Source organism: Ischnura elegans, chromosome 11, assembly GCF_921293095.1.
Source record: "Ischnura elegans chromosome 11, ioIscEleg1.1, whole genome shotgun sequence".
In the NCBI taxonomy this organism is placed as follows: Eukaryota; Metazoa; Arthropoda; class Insecta; order Odonata; family Coenagrionidae; genus Ischnura; species Ischnura elegans.
The window spans coordinates 69,893,882-69,918,747 of NC_060256.1; the positions used below are offsets into that span (position 1 = coordinate 69,893,882).

Here is a 24,866-nt window from a genome sequence, read left to right on the forward strand (position 1 = left end):
ACAATATGTTTTCGTCGCTGCCAATGCCGAAAAATGCCACTGTTCATCAATTGTAAGTTCACCAATCCAACCATGGTTGAAAGAATACTTCTCGTACATAACGCAATAAATATTAGTATTTTTAATTGAAAAATCGCGAAGAAAATGGTCAAAATACCGCAGTGATACAGTAAATCCTCATTCGTAGCCATGCCGCCATGCACTACAACGATGCGCTTCCCAAGCGTGACGTCACGCCGCCTTAAAAGTGAGGAAGGGAGCGGAGGGGAGATGTTGGCCACACGGCGAGCCATGGGTAGGGGTGGGGCATGGCGGGTCTACTTGCTTATATGGTCTAAACAAATGAGACACGAATTTCGACAAGTAGGGTACGATTGGGGGCAGGGAGCGGGGAATTGATTTGTACCTCTCGAAAATCTCTTGAAATAGAAGATAAAAATGGTTTGGAATCCGCCAAAGGTTGTGGTGGCAATTAGTGCAGCTGGAACATTATTCGGAGGAGTCTTGCTGACTAAGTAAGTGAGGCTGCACGTATACATGGTTGTGTTACCTCGACATGCACCTTATAGAACCTTTTTTAACTCGAGCAAATTCATTCTTGCGGTCGATAATCGCATATGATGAAAATTTAAATACTATTTTTCTATGTTCCATTGAATTAATGCCATGTCGGGGGTCGAGTTTTTTATGTAAAGCCTTACGAAACTATCTACCGATGGAATATGTTGAGGCCCTTAGCAGAAAAATTCAATTACGTGCGGAAATAATAGTTTGCAAGCAATATGTATGATATATTTACTAAATCTCACGAGTGTTAGAGGCGGTCCATACGAGCTTTGGACTAAATATTGCTGTGATACTCACCTGCCGGTAGCATTTAGTTCTTGATTATTACAAGAATAGTATGTAATGTTATTTGACAATTTTTTACAAATATCATGGCTTTTGACATTGATGTTAGCTGTAAATATACTTATTACATAAACTCAATAATTACGGAAAATTTATACACTGTGATAGTTAGCCATGATTTCTTACCACACAAGGCCAAGAGTTGTTAAAGCTCTTGACTTATCCCTATAGCACGTTGATCCAAGATTAAGGAGATCCCGGTTTAATTGTTTGGCAGTCATTCAGTTTGGGGTCCATTTCTTTTCCCTTCACTCATGAGCTTACCCAGCGAGGGGTAGCAGCCCCCTCCTAGAAGCAAAAATCGTATAAGGTATGTGACTAAAATAAAACAATTTTTTCAAGGAAATAACCTCATTGACTAATGTCACAACTTGGCTTGCTCCCTCCCTAGACCATGACTCCCCCCCCCTCAAGTTATGATCCTGGGTACGCCCTTGCCTTCACTTACCATCTTTGCTTTGAGAAACAAGATTCTATTTAAGCAATTAATAATTAATGATATCAGCATATGTACTGGATGTCACTCAGGAGGTGATTAGATGCAGTGTTCTTCCCCCCAAAACTGTGTAGCTGCTGAGCCTCTGGTGGATACCATGCTTCATCACTAGTGAAGATCATGTCACATATTTGCAATCTATTATCCAGACGTAGATTTGCCAGCGTTATGGATTGTAGAGGGCATTATTTTAATTATGAACCTTTTGATTGTGTAGGGTGCATAATTTTTTCTCTGAAGATGGTTTATTCCTCAGTTAACCGTGATATCATATATTGTCACAAATGTACAGTGCTGGAATATTAAGTATGTACTCTTTTCCAAGCAGCAATACCTCATCTTACAGCAGTTGATATCGTGAATCACGAGGCCCTTCCAAGAACTTCATACTAGATTTCAATTTCTGTTTGTACTTCCCAAGTAGGAGAGGTTTACACTCCTTTGTTATTTGCCACATTAATTTGCAAAATAGGGCCAATCAGTTTACTCTAAGGTTTCTTTTAGATCTAAATGTCCGAGAGAATCAGAAAAAGTCCAGGAATTTGTGTCCTGGAAAACATAGTCATCATCATCTGAGTCTTAAGTTCATAACTCCAAGTTATGTCTTTCTGTCCCCATCCTACTCCATTTAGTTCATCCAATCACTTTCAACTCAAGGGCTAGAGCTCCGCAGAACTATAGAATTTGAAGCCTTGCTGGTGGTGGTATTGCTTTCCATTTTGCAATATAGTACTTTCACTTGAAAGGAACAGCATTTATCGTTATGAATCCAATGCATAATATCATCGTGAATATAAATTTTGGTTGGTAGCCCTAAATATACCGTATCTCCCCATGAAATTTGGATTAATCTTCCATAAATAATGTCTGTATGTCTTTTGCTAATCATTTAAGTGTGTGACCTATGACTGCACATTTAGAGGTGGACTGTAGAATGCTGTTCTGCAATATCATTACACTGGTTTTTGTCATAGTAACAAAGGGAACTACATTTTTTTCTTGTGCCCGCTGTATATTTGAGAATGTAACTAAAATTTTCCATCTCCATTTAAAAGCATAGAGTCAAAAAAATTCCTGTCATTAACTAACTAATCTTCATGTACCTACTGGTTATCTCTTGCTATCTGCTTGCTCTTCATAAAGATAAAGGATTTTTCATCGGTTTTTACATTGAGAGAGCAATTTTAATGTCTCTTTTCCTCAGCACCTTATGGTGAAGACTTTCATCAATAATATGATTCTTTTTACATTTTCCACCAGAAACCCTTGTTATGTGCTGACTGCTGATCACATCTATCAATTTTCTATCAACTATCTGCGAATTTAGTTATTTTTGTTGAGCTGGTATAATGTGGATTTTAAGTAGAAAAAATATTGAAAATTAAAACTACTATTCATACCATTTAACGAAATTGAAAAGAAAAAAATCTGCAATTCGTTGTGGTACAACATGTATATATTCTCAACCACTACGTTCAGCAGTCAAGAGATAAAAGGAAATGTTGAAAATTATAGATAAAGAGGTGAAACATTTTAATGAACAATCTTGTAAGTTCTAGAGAGTTAACTCGGCAGATTCGTCCATACGCTATAGTAATCTAAGTCTTGATTTATGATATCTCTAAAGAAATGATAAAATTAGGTATTTTCATAATATGACATGATGGCAAATAAATATTTTATATATGTAACTGTGTACTTTCATGAAAGTGAGAAGCACCATATCTGGAAACATAATAAAAGATACACTTGTATGCTCCACAGAAGTTTACTTAACCGACCCAGGTTTCGACATTACACTATGTCATTTTCAAAGGTGAATACAGTAGAATCCTGATTTAAGGTTTTTCAGGGGGGACAAAATAAAAAACACTAAATGCGGACAAACACTAAATGAGGACCTGCCATTTTTTTCAGGTTTTAGGGTCTGTAATGATTGGAATGGCTTTTTATGAATAAAAAATATTATTTCAAGTGCCTAAAAGGTGCTGAATGCAGCAAAAAATTCTTTAATGAAATGTTCTCTGCCCTATGAAGGTTGGATAATACTTTTCAGGAATCGGCTAAAAAAAATGGGTAGTAAAAATAAGTAATGAGAGGATGACCATTGTTTTAATGAAATATTTTAAGAAAATTCTAATAAACATCAGCTTAAAAGCATTCCCACACGGATTATTACTGTGCGCATTAGTGATTCCATTTTTATGCATAATTCAGTGATCTCGATGAAATTTAGAATTTTTTCTGTATAAGTGACCTGTAGGTGACTATAGCATTTCTAATATAATAAGAAAAGGTGTAAGTAGGTTCTCAAAAAATCGTCATTAAAGATGAGTGAAATAAAGGGACAGCAGAAGATCGCTAATCTCGAATTATAAACTACCGAATATCTAGTAAAACGGAGGTTTTCTGGAATTTTGCCAACTTAACGTTTTCTGTTGCCTCGGCGAAACAAGGGATTTATGAGCCTTTAAAAAGCCTCCTATGCACACATTTTGGATTTCGAGGTCATCCAAAAAAGTAGAATCTTATTTCTAGTATGCGTACAAGTCGATGGTGATTTAACACGATGATAACACCAGATTCGTTGTCATATATCCGCGGCCTTATGCAGGTCGAATGGAGCCGGGAGAGTTGCTTACGCGGCGCGCTGATCACCTTGACTCCGACTCGCCTTGTTTCTCGGCAGCTTTTAATAAAATTTGGTTGGACCTTGAATGACGATTAGCTAAACTCTGTTAAGTGAAAAGGTTTAATCTACAACAGAACTGGATTTCATCCGAAAAATTGTCAGTGCCTCTGGAGTTTGGCAATTTCGTCAGGGTTATGATGTCGAAGTCAACCACCAAGGGATACCTGCCGGATTTTCGTATTTTTCCGCGCTCGTCTATTCTACCGTGAGTATGCGGTGATTTTTTTTCCAGCATGAGCGATTTATTTAGAGTCATGGACCGTGATAGTTCGTCAAAACTCCGATTGTCATTCTCTTTTGACATTAATTAGCACCCGATAAATATTTTTGAATCGACAGCGATATCAACCAGCCGCATGTCGATAAATTTGCTCCGGGATATCTAAACTACGATGTAAAATAATGTTGTTCCGTAGGGAAAGAATGCTCTCACTCACGGTCATGACAGGGGAAACACTTCCTCTGTTCTTTCGCTGTTCCTCCGTGGAAACTGACCTTCGAATGGATTGTAGAAAGAATCTTCTAGTGAACTGCGCAATTGATATTGGGTCTCCTCTTTTGAAAAGAGAAAGTAGCCGACTGGAAAAATATTGGGCTAATAATCGACTGCCCGTTGGGAGTAGAGTTGAAAGGAGCATAAGCCATCAATTGAAAACATAACGAGAAAACCATTATTGTAGCGGCCCTAGCGGAGGATAACTCGTGTCATCAGTCGTCACGTATCATCGAAGTCAAGTTCAAGAAGTGAAGGATAAGGTAGTTCGAGGTTATTAAGGGATGACTTTGCTCCATTAGATCGGATCTGATACAAAAAGTGCCCGGTGTTTGGATCAGAAGGGGAGCGAAACGTTACGAGAAGACTAATCACCCTACTTGCGAGTTGAAGGTCGCAGCGCTGCGCTCGCTGAAGAAAGCAGTTGAAGAAGCGTTCCCCGATAGATTCTATCGACTCTTGGTAAACTTTCATGAGACTGTTCTTGTTGATGAGCATAAATTCGAAGATTTGGATGAACCGTCATGAAAAAACGTTAAATCGGGCAAAAAATTCTTGAGCGGGACAAATTTTTACGACCATAAATGCGGAAAAACGCAAAATGCGGAAACACTAAATACGGATAATTTTTACATTGTCCTAATAGGGAATGAATCGGGACCGCAAAAAATAAACGCTAAATGCGGAAAAACGTTAAATGCGAAGACGTTAAATCCGGATTCGACTGTATACAACTTTGCAAGCTTATTTATACCAGGAGGGGGGGGTTATATTTAGCTAGGAGGTGGTGGTGGTGGTGGGAGGGGAAGAGCTAACGAGGATTGAAATAAGGTAAAATCTTCAACATACAACAGTGCATTTTTTATTATGTTTCCTGTCACCAAGTTCTACCAAATATCGCCATGGTGCCTTAAGTTCACCATATCTGGTTAGCTATTCATTGTGGAACTCACAAAAAATGAAAACTTAGCCTTTGAATGAATAATCATGAATTTACACTATTCAAACTATTCCCTCATATTTCTTACCCACCTTTAAATATCAGAACACATTTTTAGAATAGAAAACGAGGTAAGTTTTAGCCAAACTACTTTTGAATGTTTTGACAGGGAATACATGGGCGGCAAGAGGTTTGAAGCACCCACTCAAGTAAATGGGAAAGTAGTGATTGTAACTGGTTCTAACACAGGAATTGGCTTGGAGACAGCACGAGAAATGGCACGAAGGGGAGCTAAAGTCATAATGGCTTGTAGGGATGGAAGTAAATGTGAAAAGGTAAAAAAGAATCAAGTTTATTTTTCCTCAATTGTGTGCAGTGTAGTTGCGTTTAAATTCTAAACCGTTGCATTTTTTCTCCAAATCATAGGCTCGTGAACAAATAGTTTTAGAAACCAAAAATAAATATGTTTACTGTAGAACCTGCGACCTGTCATCACTGGAATCTGTCCGGAATTTTGTTGAGAGATTTAACAAAGGTAAAGAAAATAAATACCCCTATATGGAAGTATAAAGTATTGAAAATGTACTTTCAAGTCAAATTTTCTCCTTTGCAGAGGAACAGAGACTGGATATATTAATTAATAATGCTGGAGTTATGAGATGCCCACGCTCTTTAACCAAAGAAGGAATTGAAATGCAACTAGGTGTGAATCATATGGCCCATTTTCTGTTAACTAATCTTCTTCTAGAGAAGTTAGTGGTAAGCATATTACAGCTAACTTAGGAGATTTATATTTTGAGATTTCTATTATGAACTGTCATACCTTATTATGGGCATAATAGGCATTACACAGTCGTGGTCAACAAATTTGAACCACTAGTTCATGGTAAACTAAAAAATATGGTAATAGATAAGGAATGAGACAGAGTAAAATTCAGTCCTCACGCCAACTTTTTCAAGTGAGGACTGCAGTCCAGGACCAAGTATGTAGTTCATTTATTTTGACCAGGACTGTATAGAATGCTGGTGTTTTCAATGGAGTGCACCGAGTGCATTGAAGACATCAACAAGACAAGAGCAAAGATTTAAGTCAGTACACCTAGGGAATCTATTTATGCATTTAAATTGATCATCAATTTTATTGTAGAGTTCAGCACCAAGCAGAATAATAAATGTTTCAAGCATTGCCCACAAAAGGGGAAAAATCAACAAAGAAGATTTAAATAGTGAAAAGAATTATGATCCAGCTGCCGCATACAACCAAAGCAAATTGGCTAATGTCCTTTTCACTCGAGAATTAGCAAGGAAACTTGAAGGTACAAATCTTTCTCCATCTGTTGGAACTTCTGATCATTTTTTAATGACAAAACTTTGCTTTATTTTATTTCAAACCAAATGTTCTTTCATTGAATGTAATGAGGTATAGTTTTATATAGTTTTACAAAGTTTTTGGTCCCTTTTATAAATAATGATATTCAAGTGTGATATCCTGGGAGTAACCTATTTGACTCAACAGCCTGCTTCTATGATTTCAAAATTCAATAAGGAAACAGTGATGCATGCACATATTTTTCTTCTACAATTCATTATCATTCAGAACCTATCTAAGAATTCTCTCCCTGGTTAAATGCCAACTGACCACCCTCCTTAATGACTATTTATTTTTTATGGAGCCATTACTTAACATGCATTCTTAGTATGTACATACATATTCATGTATGAAGTCTTCAATTCTATGACTTTTTTTGTACTGTATATTACATTTGGTTTACTTCCAGGCACTGGTGTAACAGTGAATGCCCTTCACCCAGGTATTGTAAACACTGAAATCATTCGTCACATGAGCTTCTTCAACAGTTATTTTTCTGCAATCTTTATTAAGCCCTTTGTTTGGATGTTTGTCCGAAGTCCGGCTCGGGGAGCTCAAACTACTCTATATGCTGCTCTAGATGAATCTCTTGAGAAAGTTACTGGGAAATATTTCAGGTTGGTATATTGACACGACTTAGTGCGTATAGAATCAGACCATGGTTTTAGATCATCTGGGATTTGAAACCAATGATCACTGATTCATGAGCTCCTTTGGTTGAGGCAGATTGGGATGGGTAGCTCCAAGGATTTATATTCACTTTTGAGATAATATATTGTTTTTTCTTAATATTCATGATAACCAGAGAAATAAATCTCAGTAGTGTATCCCAAATGAAAAGAGTTGACTGTAGTAATGATAACAAATGAGATATGATATAAATTTATGGACAAAGTCTGTGTCAATGTTAAATTTCACCCACAAGTAAATAATGTAAAGAACTTTTTATCTAAGAACTTATCAGAATTCTTCCCTAAAATTATATTCTCATTGATATTGTGTGCATCTTGATAGGCATATCTTAAACTCATTTACCTACCTATCTAATACATACCTAATTTTTATGTTACTAGCTGTCATAGTTACCCAGGATTTGAAATTTAAAATTATCATCATACATCATTTGTCATTGCATACTTACATTATGTATTTGTGCAGTAATAACTGTATGCTCTTTGAATACATAAATTAATAATAATTACTAGTGGCATTAAAAAGCTCAAGTTCTGTGATGTGAAGTCTTTATAACCTGGTGAAAATCAGTAGCTGGCCTTGATTTCAAGTTAACTTTGCCAAAATTTAATTGTTTACAAGCATTTATTGCTTTCTATGTATAATGTAATCAATGAAAAATAAATTATGCCAAAAGGCTCTATTTAGAATTTCATAAATCATATCTCTTTGATTTTAACAAAGAATAGTATTTTAATGCTGTTTTTACATTTTTCATAGAGAAAGTTAACTTCTCTATCCTATCTGTGAAAAAATTAAGGACGATTCAGAAAATGTTATTCAATTTAAGATATCGTGAGATAGAGGCGTGGATAAATGATGCTCCTCCATTGAATGTGGTTAGTTATCAGAATCACTAAGTGTTGATTGTATATTATGTTATTTTTTAATTATATTATTTGATGCATTATAATTCTGTAAATATCATATTTATTCCTGGTAAAGCACTGTGGCTCGTGCAAATTCCTCAGTTTACTTTTAATTTTCCAAATAAAATTAGCATACTTCTGGGTAAGGTATAAGGCTAATTATAGCAAAGCAAGTTCAATTTAAGTACCAAAAAGATCAAAAGTAGGTGAAACATTCTTGAATTGTGCAGTTAGAAACACCATTTCAGGCATACATCCAATTTAAATGAGAAAATATTTTTGCAATTAAAACCAGAGGTTGAAATTTCTAGAATTAAAATTGAAGAGTAAATGCGTGGCAGAGAGAGGACATTGTGATTACACCGATAACAAGTAATTACAGGAAAACATTACCCGCAAAGTAACCTATACTCACAATTGCAGTTACATGGATATTTAAGTAAAGCTTACCATAATTCATCACTATTCATTAACCTTACCAGTAGTACACTGTGAAAAAACTATTCTTTCCTAGAATTAGATGTTATTATAATTCAAAATTATTGGAAAAATATAGTGTTAAAAATCTTACCATGAATAATAGTTGCTTATCTTTCACTCTAACTAATTCATGGAAATTGCTTTCACAGGATTGTCGCCATTGCCCAAGTTGATTTGGATGATTTAAAGATTGTCCAAATTTTTCCCTAAAATTCTCCCAGAGACAAGCCTGTAAAGGTTGCCTGTTTACACGATACATTAACACATTCAATGCGGGCCCGATTTTCATCAGATTCGGCCGATAAAATAAGAAAGAAAAATAGAGTGGTTTTCACGCCATAACTTCTGTTCAAATACTGCTATTTTCAACGGTGCACACGGGTCGAAAGAGGGAAGCTTGCTGAAGGCAATGCACACGATCGGAAGACTCGGAAGTGGTTATTAGTCACGTACGGAGGTGGAGAAAGGTCTGACCGGCAGAGCACGTCAATTGACGTGCTCCGCACTGAATGTGTTAACCCGTACTAGTTACTGTCTAAATGCATTAATTCGTGAATGAACGCCAAAATGCACTGTGTTACCACCCAAATTGTGCAAATGCATGAACAGAAAATAGAACCTGTTCTAATCTGGTTCATGCATTTGAACATGTTCCGATCCGGTCACAAAAATTATTCGCACAAACAGACATTATCTCGTATGTGTTAATGCATCATGTAAACAGGCCCTATAGGCCGTTTTACACGGGGCACAGAATTGCGCAGGTTTGAGCTGCATTAATTTCTAAAATGGCGTGGAATTGTGCGAATGCATGAACGAAATTAGAACGGGCTATTTTGCCGTCTCGCATCCATGCATTCTCGCATGTGTTCTAGCAATTCACCGCTTTACGCTATGCAATTTCGATTGTGCCTTCGCATGTACATCAGATTGCACAATTCCGTGTACCGTAAATCAGGGGTCTCCAAAATACAGCTCATCCGGCCGACACACTCGTTTCAAGTATCGAATATCGTAAACTTCAGTAATCGGCAAATTTGCTATTTGGCCCGCAGGGCGATTCGGAACTTGGAATGTGGCCCTCGTGGCCTAGTGAATTGGAGACCCCTGGTCTAGAGTACGGCAGATGAAGTGGTAACTGTTGGAAATGGTAACTGTAGCCTTTCAATAACATACTCTGGTTACAGTAGTAACTGTCTGGTATCATGAAACCTTTCTTTCCAGAATTTTTGTTACCTTAACATGACCTAGCATACTATTGAATCAAAATTAAAAGTATATAAGAAATCAATCATTTATTGGCAAACAATGACTGAACCTTGAACAGTTCCTCAGACATATGGCACATTTGGGCATCATTATTTGACAACACACATGGGGTAGTTTACACAAATTAAACAATAGGTGCCAAATATTCAACACACACAAGCTATGAAGTCACAAAAATACCATGTTAACAAATCAAAAGACACATAACACTGAAAATTCATGGATATCATTAAAAGATGTACACAGATCACACAAGTAACTAATGATACTGACATCACATCCAGGGTAACTCAATCATGATGTTTATTTACAGTGACTGCGAAGAGCAAGAGGTTGCCGAACAGGGCAGGGATGATGCAATGGCAAAATGGCTGTGGAAAGTCAGTGAAAGATGGACTAGATTAGATGACCAGAGTGGAATGGGAAAATGATGGGAGGTTGATTGGTTAGAAGTAAGAGGAGCATTAATGAAAGTCCACAGGTAATGAATATCTGAGATGGTTCAACTGTAAAGTCATTTTCAGTCTCATAACTCAGGTTTTACCTGGTTACCTACCTGTTTGTATTTATGTAAATGCTGATAAATATATTTTATATGTATTTAACACTTGTATTTCCTTATTACTGGTGTTATATGGGACGAACATTCACCAATTCACAAGATTTGTTGTAAAGTTCTGCAGCAACTTTCTCATCCTTGGCACAATCGGTAAGTTCTGTTACTTGGCAATCACTACATGAGAATAAAGAAAAATAATATTATGGCAAAAGAAAAAGAGTTTCAGATCAAAGGTATGGCAGATTGCATTTGATATATGATTGTGACACAACAAACAGGTGAACTAGCTCCAAAAATAAATCTTATTAAAGAGGTTTGCATTAATATTAAATTAGAATTGTACTTGTAAGTCTAATAAAATTCTAACTAAATATGTGATATGCCTCTATGGAGTACACTGCTCAACGGAAGTGAGGCATGGATAATCACAGCAGCAGAGAAATCAAGGGTAGAGATTGTACAACATCAATAGTAAATAATGAGTAATACAACAACTTACAAAAGGAAATACCAATAATCCTGCAGTCATTTGGAATGAACTCAGTACTTTTTCGAAGAAAAGGCTATTCAATGTTAAGATATCAATACATGCAGCAGAAATTCAGAACACAGTAATTTAAAATGGAAACCATCAGCTTAGTAGACATATATAGAGAGAGACAAAACAATTTGCCTGAACTAAAATCTTAAATTCATTCTCTTTGTGTTGTTATGTAGGCATTTTGACCACGTACATTACCCACTGCATTTCATTGATGGAGCCATATCATATCAAATGGCCCAAAAAGCAAGACCTCCGCAGAAAATATATCTATAAATATCAACACCTCCATATAGCCAAACCATAAATAATAATAAAGTCATATTCTCTACCCCAAAACCTTCCCACACATAATGCAAGCAAAATCCATAACTAACCTCTTTAATTACAAAATGTCATTTATTTTCTAATTTGCAACTATTTTATTCAGCATTAACTTAGCTCGAAGGTTCTCATTAAGGTGGGTTGCACTTAAACTCTGCATAAACAATAGGGTAGTTTCCTTCATCAAAGAAAACGAAAGGCATTGATTGCGTTTCGTTACCCACCATTAGTGTATTCATAATATTCAAATTAATTTATTTTAGAAATCCCAGCTTAGATGAGTGGCAATGGTCAATTTTAACTGCATTTGAAAAAGGAGATTGGCGCCCATGCGATACCACTCCACGTGACGTCACAGGAACCTAGTTTCTACACGAGAGGATAGGAGTTTTACATAGTCTGAGATCATGCATGCATGAGGCACAGACTTCAGGGAAACATCTCTTAATAGGTAATCGCCTATTAAAACTGCCTAAAGTCTGAAAGTTCCCTTCATTTGATAAGGTATTAGGTAATAATCCTTATTTAAGCCAAGTGCTACCCGCTAGCAGCCAGCATCGCAGCAGCGCACAATATCCTCGCCCCAAGGTGGCCTCACTTGGCGGAAGCAGGAACCAGAATGACGTCACACGGGGTTTTCCCAGCATTCATACTTAGCCATCCCATTTTCGCACGCTTGAAAATTTTCACTCTTTTTATTTAATCGCAAAAAATAGATATCATCATTTAAAAATCTAAAAGCATGAAATACATACTCCAGGAGTAATAATCTTTCGATTTAGGCAATAAAAAAATTATAGGAAACCACCCTATTGTTTCAAGTGAATACAAATATACTGAATACAAATTCTTTGACAAAAATCTTCCCCAGGCACTTCACACTTTCCTTTCAATTAATACCTGACATTTTATCATCATTAAAGGTTAATTAAATTTTGCTATATTAAACAATGTGTTTTGTTAACTCATAAGGCACAGGACTACATAACTTATGACAATCCAGCTAGCATAATTCAATGAGAATTAAGAGAGAACAAAATTTGAATGAGGAATCTTCCACGCTAAAGTACTGACTTCAAACCAAAAAGTATTCAGTTAAAATTGGGGTAATAACAACATTCCATAGTTACCTAAAGTACTTTCCAGAGATATTAGTCAATTCTGGTGCCACGGCCAGGTAAATGTATGTTTGAGCTGCTTGTGATGGAGTTTTCATCAACAGCCACATCCAAGGGTACATGGCAAACTTCACCATCATGGAAGAACTAAGAGGCGAATGTCGCATGTGCTTGGTAGATCGAACAATTCCAGGATTAAGAGCATTGATGGTTACAGATGTATCTAAAAATGTGAACAAAATAAACCATGATAAAATGGACTCAAATATACGTCATTTATCATATACCAGCCGGCCACTCGGCGTTCCTCGGGAGGGACAGTACCCAGAGAAATAGGAAACTCGGAATTCATGGTCACATGGCAGGATTTTTAGGAAAAGGAACAAAGCAGGTATGATGATGATACAAATCAGTACCAGCAAACAATGGAAAAAATAATTTCCATACACCGCTCATTGGGTCACCTTATACGAGAGCATGAAGTGCACATACATACTAACTTCAGTTGCAATCTGTGTTGTCAAATGGAAATGTATACCGGACAGCAAACAGACATCCTCTTTTATGTATTTAGATAGATAGAAGAGCAGAAAATTTTTTTGCTAGCATATTTTCCATGCAAAATTCTGATTCATGTAATGGAAATCATCTACATAGCTATTTAATTAAAATGCACCAACACACTAGAAAGACCTTTAGGTTACTCAAGTAGTCTGTTCAAAAGCAACCACTGAAGGCCGTTTTACACGGTAAATGGAATTGCGCAATCTGACGTACAGGCGAAGGCGCAATCAAAATTGCATCGTGTAAAGCGGTGAATTGCTAGAACACATGCGAGAATGCGTGGATGCGAGACGGCTAAATAGCCCCTGTGCTAATTTCGTTCATGCATTCGCGCAATTCCATGCCATTTTAGAAATCAATGCAGCTCTAACCTGCACAATTCCATGCCCTGTGTAAAACGGCCTTGAGAAGATTTCTTATACAGTAGATCCTCACGCTAAGATATTACATAATCCATTCTGGATGACTGCTCACTTTCAACAAGATGAAGTGATTTATCAGCAAAGGATGGCACATTAAATAAATTACTACTGCTACTACTACCGATCACAAGCACACAAAAATATATCCATAAATACATGCTACATACTTACTTTTATTTTTAAGGGCAACATTCAAATCCTAGAACAGGAAGAGCTTTGTGATACAGAGGAACCTCAGTTGTATGACACTCCAGATCCAAAAGAAAATTGTCAATTACTACAACAGTATCCAATTCATGGAAAAGGGAGCTCAAACCAACAATGGAGAAAAAGGAAAATGCCAGGGAAGACACACCACCAATGAGAAGTCTCTGTCTTCTTATGGCAACCAATGAGAAGACGCCTGACTCCGACAGATGTGTATAAAAGATGTTCAAAACCACCTCTCCTCACTTCATCGACCTGAAGAAGCCAACAGCAACATTGCCGAAACTGTAGTCTACAAATATGTCTAGTCTACTGCACACATGGTGCATATCCCATAAACCTCTCCACTGAATAAAAACAATTATTTATTTAAAAAACATATAATATTTTGTATGACACCACCCATTCTGCAGTCTAAACAATACCGAAAGATATTTTTCTTACTAAAATTAAGTTAAGTAAATATAGTAGGTACGATTCTTTGGCATAAATACAGAAAACAAACCTTACTATGCCCTTTTTGGTAACATAAATGTATTTTACCCTAAAGGAGACAATGTAAAACATATTGATTTTTTGATATAAATGTTAATTATGCATTGGGTTGAATTAAATCATAAGTACAGGGCCAGGCAGCTTAATGGTCTCCTGGATTGAAGACTGTTTGCTTGAAATGAGACTTGTAAGTTCATAATTGGTGTACTCAACAAGATGTACGAAATTTCTATCAGTAATTAGCACCGTTGTGAAACTATAATTGATTTATGGGTAGATATATTACTCCAGTTAGGCTTTATGCATTGTACAACTGAAGGTCTAACAATTGAAAGTGACCTCTTACAGAAATGCATATACTTATGCCAGGCAAACTCACTTTCATTGTACAACCAAGACAGTCATACACCCGAAGGTCGTTCAGCTAAGGTTCCACTGTAATAGGATGGGAGCATTAACCCTCATATGGATTTACAAAATTAGTTACGTCGTTGGATTCTCGGCGCCGCAGCGGCGCCGCGTCATTTTTTGCTATTATCTTTCAAAGTTAGCCTGAATTTACAAATTTTTTGATTGATAATGGTAAATACATTTATTATCTTTATTTCTTACCGTGTTTTGCTAGATTTAAACCCTTATTGTTGAAGTAATAACAAAAAAAATTGAACGCTGCATTCTTTTCCATTTCTTGCCGTAATGCTCTTTATTTCAGTTCCCTTTGTATGTTATTTTTGAGTGAAAGTTTTAATTTCGTGAGTAATTGTTGTTTGAAATATTTTTCTGATATGCAGAGCTCGGCAAACTCCGCTTTTTAATGTTTATATTGTTTATAATTTTATGTATCTAAATGCTAAAAATGATGACCAAATAAAATTCGTTTATGCCCATATGACATAATTTTGCTTCAATGCGTCCACCCATATGTTATATCTTTGCAGTGTATATAGAAGGATAAGTTATTAAACGTTAATAGATAAGTTATTAAACGGAACAGATGTAGGCTAAGTGTGAAGAGACGAGTGTAACTTTCGTGATTTTTACAAGATTCTGGCGATCAAGACAAATCTTACGAATATTCTGGGAGCTTATGTCCTGAAATTAAAAAAATCAAGTCTTATGGCTTTTGAAATATAAATAATATGGGATGATAAGCGGCGTGTCAAAGAACTCAACGCTTCTTTGGAGATGGAGCTAGAAGAGTCGGTACTCTTTTCCTACCACGGAGCCCCATTCCCCCACTGGGGACGTGTAGCCCAAGCGAAAGGTTTCCTTAGATATGGACGGGTAAATGTTTTGCGTGGGAGTGCATAAGATTAGGTTTTACTCCTGGATTGGTGGGAAGTCCAAAAAAATAAATTCTTAGAAGTATGTGTTATTGGTGGTAGAGGAGAATGAGCAGCTGCCTTTTTTTCGTCCAAATCTGCGTGAGAAACTGATGATAATATGCTCTGGGGTGACAAAAATACCCTCACTTTGGAAGGACTTCCCTTAAATTTTCTTTCCGTTTCCTTTCTTAGCGTTTCACTGACCCAAACATTGAGACTCTCCATACTTTCCCACTAAGCTCCCTTATTCGTCATTCACCACCTTCTTACCCCCTCCCACAAAACTTGATTGAACTTCTCACCACCCTAATGACCCACCGAGCTGGACCTTCTTGGAATGAAGGGAGGGCCACCGCGGGGCGTTTTGACATGGCTTTTGTTCCCTGTCCTTCATGCAGCGTTAGAAGGATGAAGAAAAAGCAGGCTTTTGTATCTAATTGCCTCCTTGCACTCCCAACCTTTTTTGCGATAAGGATTTTCTACTCCTACCTGTCCTAACGATCTGGGTATTCCCTGATCCTTGGCAGTCTACACACTACCGCCCCTTCACCTCAAAACAACCTCCTGGCATTCCTTCTCCTTTCTCCTTCTCACTCATCCCTTTACGTTAGTAACACCCCCAATGCATAAAACATCTGTACATTTCAGTACACATAGAAACGAGATATATGTTTACAAATTTTCACCTCATGGTAAATTGTCTTTTCATCTATTCATAATGAAACGATTTTTACCATGTAAAGTCTAAACTCATCGTCAGGAAAGAGAAATTATTTTCTATCACGAAATTAGTTGGGTAGTTATCTTGATTTCACCTCAATGGTAAACTGTCACGTCATCAGTAGCTATATAAACGCCAGCAATTTTGTATAGACTATCGTAGCCGCAAAGGGATTTTTTTCGAATGAAAAGTACAAGACATATAACAATAACTGTGCGATGTGTTCTTCACGGTAGTCGGTGAAACTTCTGAATCTCTTGGTAAGTTACAGTTACTCATTCAGCGAGAAATATTCACCCAATGGTGAGGAAGCATTATTCTACGAATTCGGATAATGCATTGTGTTAAATTTTTCTTAGAATTGCTGCTTGGAGTAATTCTAAACAGAGTCACTCTAGTATTTACCCAAAGCTGACTATCACCACGGCAGTAACGTGGACGCGGAGCGGAGAAGGTGCCCAAGCAAAACTAAGTCGGAAGCCATGGAAAAACAACTTTGAATAGCCATGAGTTTCTATGAATAATTCTCGCAAAAAGATGAAGTTTTGTCAATGAACATTATAAAGAAGCAAACGTAATGATTCTTAGCTAAAAGAGAAAGCACAATTGGTATTGTAATATTTTCCTTTTGTTAAACAATTTCACTTGGTTTATAAGTTAAAAATTAAATAATAGGATTAAAATAGATTATAGCATTTCATATGAAACATTATTGCTTTGACATTAGCGTTCAGAGTGCAGTCCCTGACGTAGCGACGAGGAAATAATCGGCCCTAGGAAAACTAAGTCGGAGGCCCAGGAAAAAACAACTTTAGCCATGAGTTTGTACGAATAATTCTTGTAAAAATATGAAGTTTTATGAATGAACATCATACCGAGGCAAACATTACAATTCTTAGCGAAAATAGAAAGCAAAATTAGTATAGTTATATTTTCCTTTTGTTTAACAATTAAATTTTGTTTATAAAGTTGAGAAAATTAAATAATATGATTATAAATAGATTATAGCATTTCATACGAAACATAATTGCTCTTACATTAACATTGAGAGTGCTGTCCACGACGTAGCGACGAGAAAATACTGAGCGCCGCAGCGGCGCAGTAAATCCAACGACGTAACTTTTTTCATTAGAGGCCAATAAAATGTAAACTATCAACACTATGCAAACAAAATTTTGTACGTAGACGAAGAAGGCAGAAAAAATAGACTACTGAAAATTTCAGAATTATCCATTGGAATGGAAAATTTTTACACCACTTTTAAAACCACGAGCGCCGCTAAGGCGCAGAGAATCCATATGAGGGTTAAACAAAATACTTCTACTGCTATATAGCATTAATCATGTAACTATGTATGCCTAATAAATGTCTAATAAATTCCTAAATATAGTACTACAATTAAATCACATTTTGGGACTTAAAGGCCATTATTCAAACAATGCAACATGTGCGATTACCGATTCATAAAAATACCGGGAGTTTCCAAATTAACGTTAGCATTTTTATGCTTTCTAATTTTAATTACACTACACTGACAGCTACAAATCAAGCAAATGAAACAGCAACTCAAACGGTTCTAAATAAAAGCCTACAAGTGTTACATGTTAGCACCATTTGTCCCACGGCACACGTGAAGATGATATGTGAGTTTTCCCCAAACTTTGATTAGTGCCTCTCAAGTAATCGTTGCGACAGCTGGTTCAAACCTGTTTCTTAATTTAGAAACTTCATCTGGTAATGGAGGTGTGGATGTTCTTGGTATCACCTGGCTAACTACAACCGAACTTAATACAGAAGGCACTTTGCACAGTAATTACAGATTCTGTCTTTCTGAAATGTAAATCACAAAAAGCTTTCTGTTCATTAGTCGCCATCTTTGCTTCTATAGCTTTATAATGGATGGTGGCAGAAACATTAGGTGCACATACAAATAGGGTGGTTTTCTACTATTTTTTTATTGCCTAAAGCGAAATATTATTACTCCTGGAGTACGTATTTCACGCTCTTCGATTTATAAATGACGATATCTATTTTTCGCGATTAAATGAAAAGTGAACATTTTTAAGCGCGCGAAATCGCGACGGCTAAGTATGAATGATGGGAAAACTCCGTGTGACGTCGTTCTGGTTCTCGCTGTCGCAAGTGAGGTGACCTTGGGGCGAGGCTTTGAGCGCTGATACAACGCAGGATGCTAGCAGGTAGCAGAGTACCCTGCTAGCTGGTAGCGCTTGGCTTAAATAAGGATTATTAATACCTTATAAAATGAAGAAAACTGTTCCACCTTAGCCAGTTTTAATGGGTGATTATTAAGACATGTTTCCCTGAGCTATGTGCCTCATGCATGCATTGGTAATCTCAGACAACGTAAAACTCCTATCTACTCGTATAGAAACTAGGTCCCTGTGACGTCACGTGGAGTGACATCGCATGGGCGCTATTCTGGCCTTTTTCAAATGAGGATAAAATTGACCATTGCCATTAGTCTAAAACGGGATTTCTAAAACCAAATAATTTGTATATTATGAATACACTAATGGTGGGTAACGAATCCCAATCAATGCCTTTCGTTTTCTTTGATGAAGGAAACTACCCTATTGTTGCCAACTTAAAAAACTGTATGAGTTGCTCTTTCATTAGATGTATCAGTTACAGCTGTAAGTTAACCTTTTCCCTACTAAAGACGAAAACATGCATCTGGATGTTTCTTGACACAGGAGATGAAAGTCACAAATTTTTTTTTGTAAGAGATTTTCCTATGCAGGCGAACCAATGCCAAGAATATAGGTTTCCTTGCTCCCCTTTAATGATGGTCACATGTGTGCGTTATCTTTGTTTCGGGAACCAACACAGCAAGACTTAGGCTCTCGAAATCCGAGAGCAGGCACCTGGACCCCTCATCTTATAATTTACCCCTCTTAACAGTAAGGGACCACCGTCATGCAATTGTTTATCCAGCCATTTTGCAAAAAATAATTTGACCCTTTCTCAAAAAATATACTAAAAATTGAATTCTTTGTCTTTTGAGCAGCATTTACTACTTTTAAATGAAATTCTACGATTAATATTAACTTAATCTCGATTTCAGTATAAACATCAACATGGAAATTGTTGCTGCAATAAATAAATAAAATGAAAAAAAATATTGACGGTAGAGCTTCCTTCAAAATTTGACAATTCTCAGAATAAAACGAGGAATTCAATTCTGCAAGTCGGCAATTTATGTTCTAGCAAAAACTATCCATAGAGCTAATTCATCTAAACAATGCATGATTGACCACGAACCATTGCCGCTGGTAGGGTTATAAACCCCAAAAGGAGTGAGACCAACTACCCTCCGAGTCCAAGATAATGCAGAGTCCCCACTAGGAAGGGTCGAAAAAGTGCTGAGGGCTGAGCAGTGGCGGCGCGTGCGTATACGCATGTTAGCAAGTGCACATCCAAAGATGAATAAATTATAAAAGAAAACTATTCCTTTGCGACGAGAAGGATAAAAAACCTGTCTGCATATGCAAGAAACATGAGCCTCCGAACTCCACAGCTATCTCGTTTTCGAATTCACCGCTCTACAAGTGTGCGATCCCGTGGCATCGTGCCGGGCGCATTTTCGGTCTATGCGATCGCTTGAGGGTGCTCTGGCAGGACGAGGTAAACGGGGGGGTAGGTACTGTTCAAATGGGTGATGGGAGCAGACTCAAACCGATGCGAGTGCGCACGCACATATTTTTGGTGACTGACTCGCAGGTAGTGTAGTGGTGTAGCTGCCACCTACACCACCTGCGCCCAGGATCCTAGTCCGTAGAGTCCTCTGTATAGCCGTTTTCTACACTACTTCCTCATAGGGTGTAAGGAAAGGAGAATGAATATCACCTACCGTCACTTGTAAAGGTGCGTTTAGAATAATTATTTTCATGCATGCTAATATTATTTCTGTTCATGTAATTTTAAGGGTAGAATGTACCAGTGATATGTTTTGCTTGCTATGTATTCTATTACGACGAAATATGATGCTCATGGATTAGGATTAACATAATATAATTAAATCATCCCATATCTGCTCTAATGCACACCCTAGATAAATTACCACCAGCCGCCACTGGGGCTGAGTGTGCATGATTATCAGCGAGATCCTTCTTAAAGAATGTCCCGCAAAATTGCTCTGTACAGAGCGTACAGAAAAGTCTCTTGCGGCTCAGTACAGCAATCATGCTAAGGCAAAAACTCCGCCGTCTCAAAAGGGAAAAGTGTAATAAATATTATAAAGCATTAAAACCCCGCAATTCATTTTGAAAGACTGGATGAAAACTTCCTTGGAGTCGAACAGATCTCAATGACCCATTAAAGCTGTATTTGGTGAGACAGGTGTATATGAGTTATCAACAAGATTCCAAGAATAGCATAAAAGTTAATACCCGATTGTGCAAAATGTTTAAGAAAATGGTATTTCTAGATTTTGTAACCCAGAAAGAATACTTCATAAAATATGCAATATAGTGGCAAGATGACTCAAAAGGATTGATATCAACCGACAACATCCAATTGATGGTGACTCTGGGAAAACTTCACTCAAGCATAGATGGAATAGTACCCACGTCCACTGATTATGTTATTGTACATTTTTTTAATCCCATTCTTCCTTTATCAACCTGTAGTGGCACCGCTTTTCTATAAAAATAACCATTCTTTTATTGGCAATTTTTAATGGTTGGATCCAAATTCACAAGTGTTCTCCAATTATAGAAACTGAAATACTTTAACATTTTTGAGGCCCTAATATGTATACTCCTTAGCCCAACTATCATCATTACATAAATCTTTCCTTCTTACTATTCTAAATGCTCTTGAGTAAATGCATTCACAAATTAACTTGAATGGGTTAATTTCTATAGTGAACAGGCCTTGAAATCAATGAATTGTTCAATGAGCACAAAATAAACCCATTTTCTAATGACTTACCTGACCCATTCAAAATGACCATATTATGTATTCTAGGTAGACAGACAAGTTCCCATAAGTTTTAAAACCATATTTCAAAGGGTGCTGATTCTTCCCCTGGCCGTTTAGATAACGAAAGCTACACAAGTGCCATTGCCAATTATGTAACATCACTTACAATGAGTGATCAATTATTCAAACTCAGGAATATGACAATGCAGCATTATATGAGGGTATTAACATAAATTCTACTCAGAATATGTAATAAATTGACATAATTATAAAATCCTTACAGAGATCAGCATTTTAAATACGAATTTTTTTTACATCCTTTGGATTATCACCGACCCACATGCAAATATATTTTTCCCAAGTGGACTGTGAGTAAAATAAAATAATCTGTACACTATGATGTTAATTGATTCCATAGTTCATGAATTGAGTTTTAAAACAGGCTTTCCGAGATTCATCTATGTTCGCCTCATAACAGAAAATTTCTGACCCAGCCACAAAATGGTTAAGTCCAAATTAAGTGAAACATAAAAATCCCCACCTAATTTTTAATAGTTTCGATAGTTCATGAATCGAGTTTTAAAACAGACTTTACGAACTTTGTCAATTTTCGACTCGTAACACAACTTCAGCAGGAGATGTCAGTCCAATGTAGGCTTCCCATATAAGTTGGGTCACAATCATTATATCAATGGACACCCCCATTCCCTTTCATACACTTCTTAGTAGCCCCTAAGTTTCTTTATGCATGGATATCTTGATTAGTAATACTCAAGGCAGAGCAGACGAAGTTCTAATGTCGTGGTAATCAGTGTCAGCTATGACAACTTAAGACAACATTGCCCCTTAATTGGCTTTATGTTGGCAAAAGCGGCCAGTTTCAGCCAATGTGGGCCCAATGTCGGTGCTCAGTCGGCTTAAGCTGGCTGACTTTACCAACACAAAGCCAATGTTGGGCCGTGAGTTGATGCTGCTTTGGTTAAGGCATTAAATTGTAGATGGCTATTTGCAAGGCCCAAGATGTTCAAATGTCAAATAAAGAACTATGCTCAAGAGAATGAGGAGATATCATCACTTAAAACCTAACATCATGACGTCTTAGGTAGCCCATTTCCAGATAATTTTCCAAGTCTTTACTAAGTAACTCACTGGGTTTATGAATAGTTAAAACAAACCAAGTTAATACATATGAGAAAGTATGAACAATTTAAACTAATTACCTTCAAGTCATGCACCTAAAAGAAACTAAGTAGGCCAAAACTGCAAGCACAGTAAATGTCTCGAATTTACTCCATAGGGCTCACACAAGGCAGCATTCCATCATCCACATTCCTCCTTCATTCATTTGCCAAAAAGATCATGAGGGCCATGCAAGTCGGATAAGATTAAAATACTTTTACTTATTTAGACAAGAGAATGTGATAGCCATTATTAGTTAAGACTTTAAATTTCAATGCATTACTCACCTTTTAGCCTTCGAGCCATTTCACCTGCCATCAGAACCAGAGCCAATTTGCTTTGCCCAAAGGCTTCCCTTGGAGTATAATTTGATTCCCGATTCAAGTCAAACAGATTTATTTCACTCACGGTATGAGCCTGAGATGATACGTTAATAACTCGACCATTCTGGGCCGCTTTAAGCTTAGGAAGCAACAAATGAGTAAGCAGGAAATGACCTGAAAAACAAAAAGCTTTCTGATACACGAAGAAAAATACACTTAATGCAGAACCCTGGCAGTCCATGGCATATACATTGCTATTACACCGCAATATTGTAAGTTTACTTGCCTAAATAGTTACTAGCAAAGTGCATTTCGAATCCATCTTCTGTTTTTTCAAACGGATGAAAAACTAGACCAGCATTATTTATCAGAATATCAACACGGTCCCATTCTGAAATGAAAGTACAAGCTGTCATTGATAAACTAGACCATAACAATAAAAATAATGTTAACCACATGGGATACATCAATATGGCAAACACACCTAAAGTGTCTGTGAATTCTCTGATGGACTTCAAAGATGCAAGGTCCAGATGCTTTGCAATCACAGACGAATTTTTCACTCTGTTTTTTATGTCGTTGACGGCAGAGGCGGCTGCTACATCATCTCGGCAAGCCAAAATCAATTGACCACCTGTGACATAAAGTTGTACAGAGCCTTGTTATACATGCCTAAAAGGTAAAAGGCAGGCGGAAAGGGACAATGAACTCCCTGCGTACCTCTGTTAGCCAGCAGAAGTGCCACTTCGAAACCTATACCACTCGATGACCCGGTGACAATAACGCGCTTTCCATCAATCTTTTGTGAGCTGGGGCAGTCAGATCCGCCCATGTAGCTTCTATAATTAAACGGCAACACAAGAATTCTTATTCAACTGCTGGTTTAAAATAATGTACAAGATCAAAAATATCGGCAGTTACCTTATCCATGTAACCACTCCCACAATTAACGCAATTATGTAAGGCCACCAACTACTGGTTAAAGGATCCGCCGGAAAATCCATCTCATAGGCGGTAACTTCATGCAAACCGGCAACTTCAACAGCACTTTAACGCTTGAACTTGTACTAAGACCAGTCCTGTAACAGGAGAGGAAGATAAGAACATTTCCTGTTTTGCCAGATCTACATTGAATAGACAGGATATCCTGCTCACAGTTTAATTGATTGATATGGAAGAACCATAAGCAGTGCGAGCAATGGTTATGACCCCATATTGCTCATTTCTACCCATAAAAAATTCTAATCTAAAACTACATTTCTCTTTGATTATTACGTACAGCACTAATATTGCTATTTATCTTTTTATTTTCCTCTGTTTTAAAATCGTGATTGAAATCATGGCGTGACGTCATTGAATGTATTTCGGAATGCCAACCTTATGGATGGAAAATTATATTCGCTTCGCCTTCGGGGATGTTTCAAATAACAAGTCCTACCTTGTCTCCTAAAAACCATATTCATCAGCTGTTACAATGATGGCTGGCAATGTCTTCATGAAAATACTTACAACACAACTGCAAGGCAATCGTTGGATTGAATGATTTTCACTTCAAATCACTAATTCGTTAAACCTTATTTAACTTATTCAGGAGAGACTTGAGTCCGAATTGCACCAGTGCGAGGTAAAAACCGACCGAATACAATTTAATGCAGCACAATCGATTCTCTGATTCCAATCTAAATGAAGATGCTCATGAGCAAGAAGACAAATGCCTCAAAGTCCATGATCAATATAATATAATACCTTTCTAATGAATTGCTGAGAGGTTTAAACGTCTTTAAAAGTCGCACATCGTTCAATTCTGCATACAGTGCACCAACTCAAATACCGTCCGTGTATAACGCGATTTCAAAACAAACAGAAACATTTACCACGAGAAGCAACAGTAA

At 37.0% G+C, this 24,866-nt stretch overlaps 2 protein-coding genes and 1 long non-coding RNA gene across 6 annotated transcripts; 1 reads left to right on the forward strand and 2 right to left on the reverse strand.

Annotated features, from left to right (window-relative positions):
• The first annotated feature begins 346 nt into the window (after positions 1 to 346).
• Positions 347 to 10,855, forward strand: LOC124167538 (retinol dehydrogenase 13-like). Its single transcript, XM_046545487.1, has 7 exons — positions 347 to 515; positions 5,703 to 5,868; positions 5,960 to 6,068; positions 6,147 to 6,292; positions 6,681 to 6,849; positions 7,312 to 7,519; positions 10,566 to 10,855. Exons 1-7 carry the CDS (start codon positions 439 to 441, stop codon positions 10,681 to 10,683), a joined length of 993 nt encoding a protein of 330 aa, XP_046401443.1. The 5' UTR covers positions 347 to 438; the 3' UTR covers positions 10,684 to 10,855.
• Positions 10,264 to 24,853, reverse strand: LOC124167541 (retinol dehydrogenase 13-like). 4 transcript variants are annotated; one of them, XM_046545492.1, is made up of 9 exons: positions 24,721 to 24,853; positions 23,896 to 24,053; positions 23,695 to 23,813; positions 23,459 to 23,608; positions 23,261 to 23,365; positions 22,939 to 23,148; positions 12,807 to 13,017; positions 10,809 to 10,985; positions 10,264 to 10,623 (listed from the first exon to the last, which is right to left on the reverse strand). In XM_046545492.1, the coding sequence occupies exons 2-8, from the start codon at positions 23,976 to 23,978 to the stop codon at positions 10,883 to 10,885; spliced, it is 981 nt and encodes a 326-aa protein (XP_046401448.1). In that variant the 5' UTR covers positions 23,979 to 24,053; positions 24,721 to 24,853; the 3' UTR covers positions 10,264 to 10,623; positions 10,809 to 10,882. The 4 variants fall into 4 exon arrangements, with proteins under 4 accessions (XP_046401448.1, XP_046401451.1, XP_046401450.1 ...); XM_046545495.1 differs by lacking the exon at positions 24,721 to 24,853 and adding an exon at positions 24,484 to 24,681; XM_046545494.1 differs by lacking the exon at positions 24,721 to 24,853 and adding an exon at positions 24,413 to 24,485.
• LOC124167542 lies at positions 14,520 to 18,494 on the reverse strand. The gene is made up of 2 exons (XR_006866713.1): positions 17,840 to 18,494; positions 14,520 to 14,942 (listed from the first exon to the last, which is right to left on the reverse strand). It is a non-coding gene; the product is annotated as an uncharacterized LOC124167542 (long non-coding RNA).
• Positions 24,854 to 24,866: the final 13 nt, after the last annotated feature.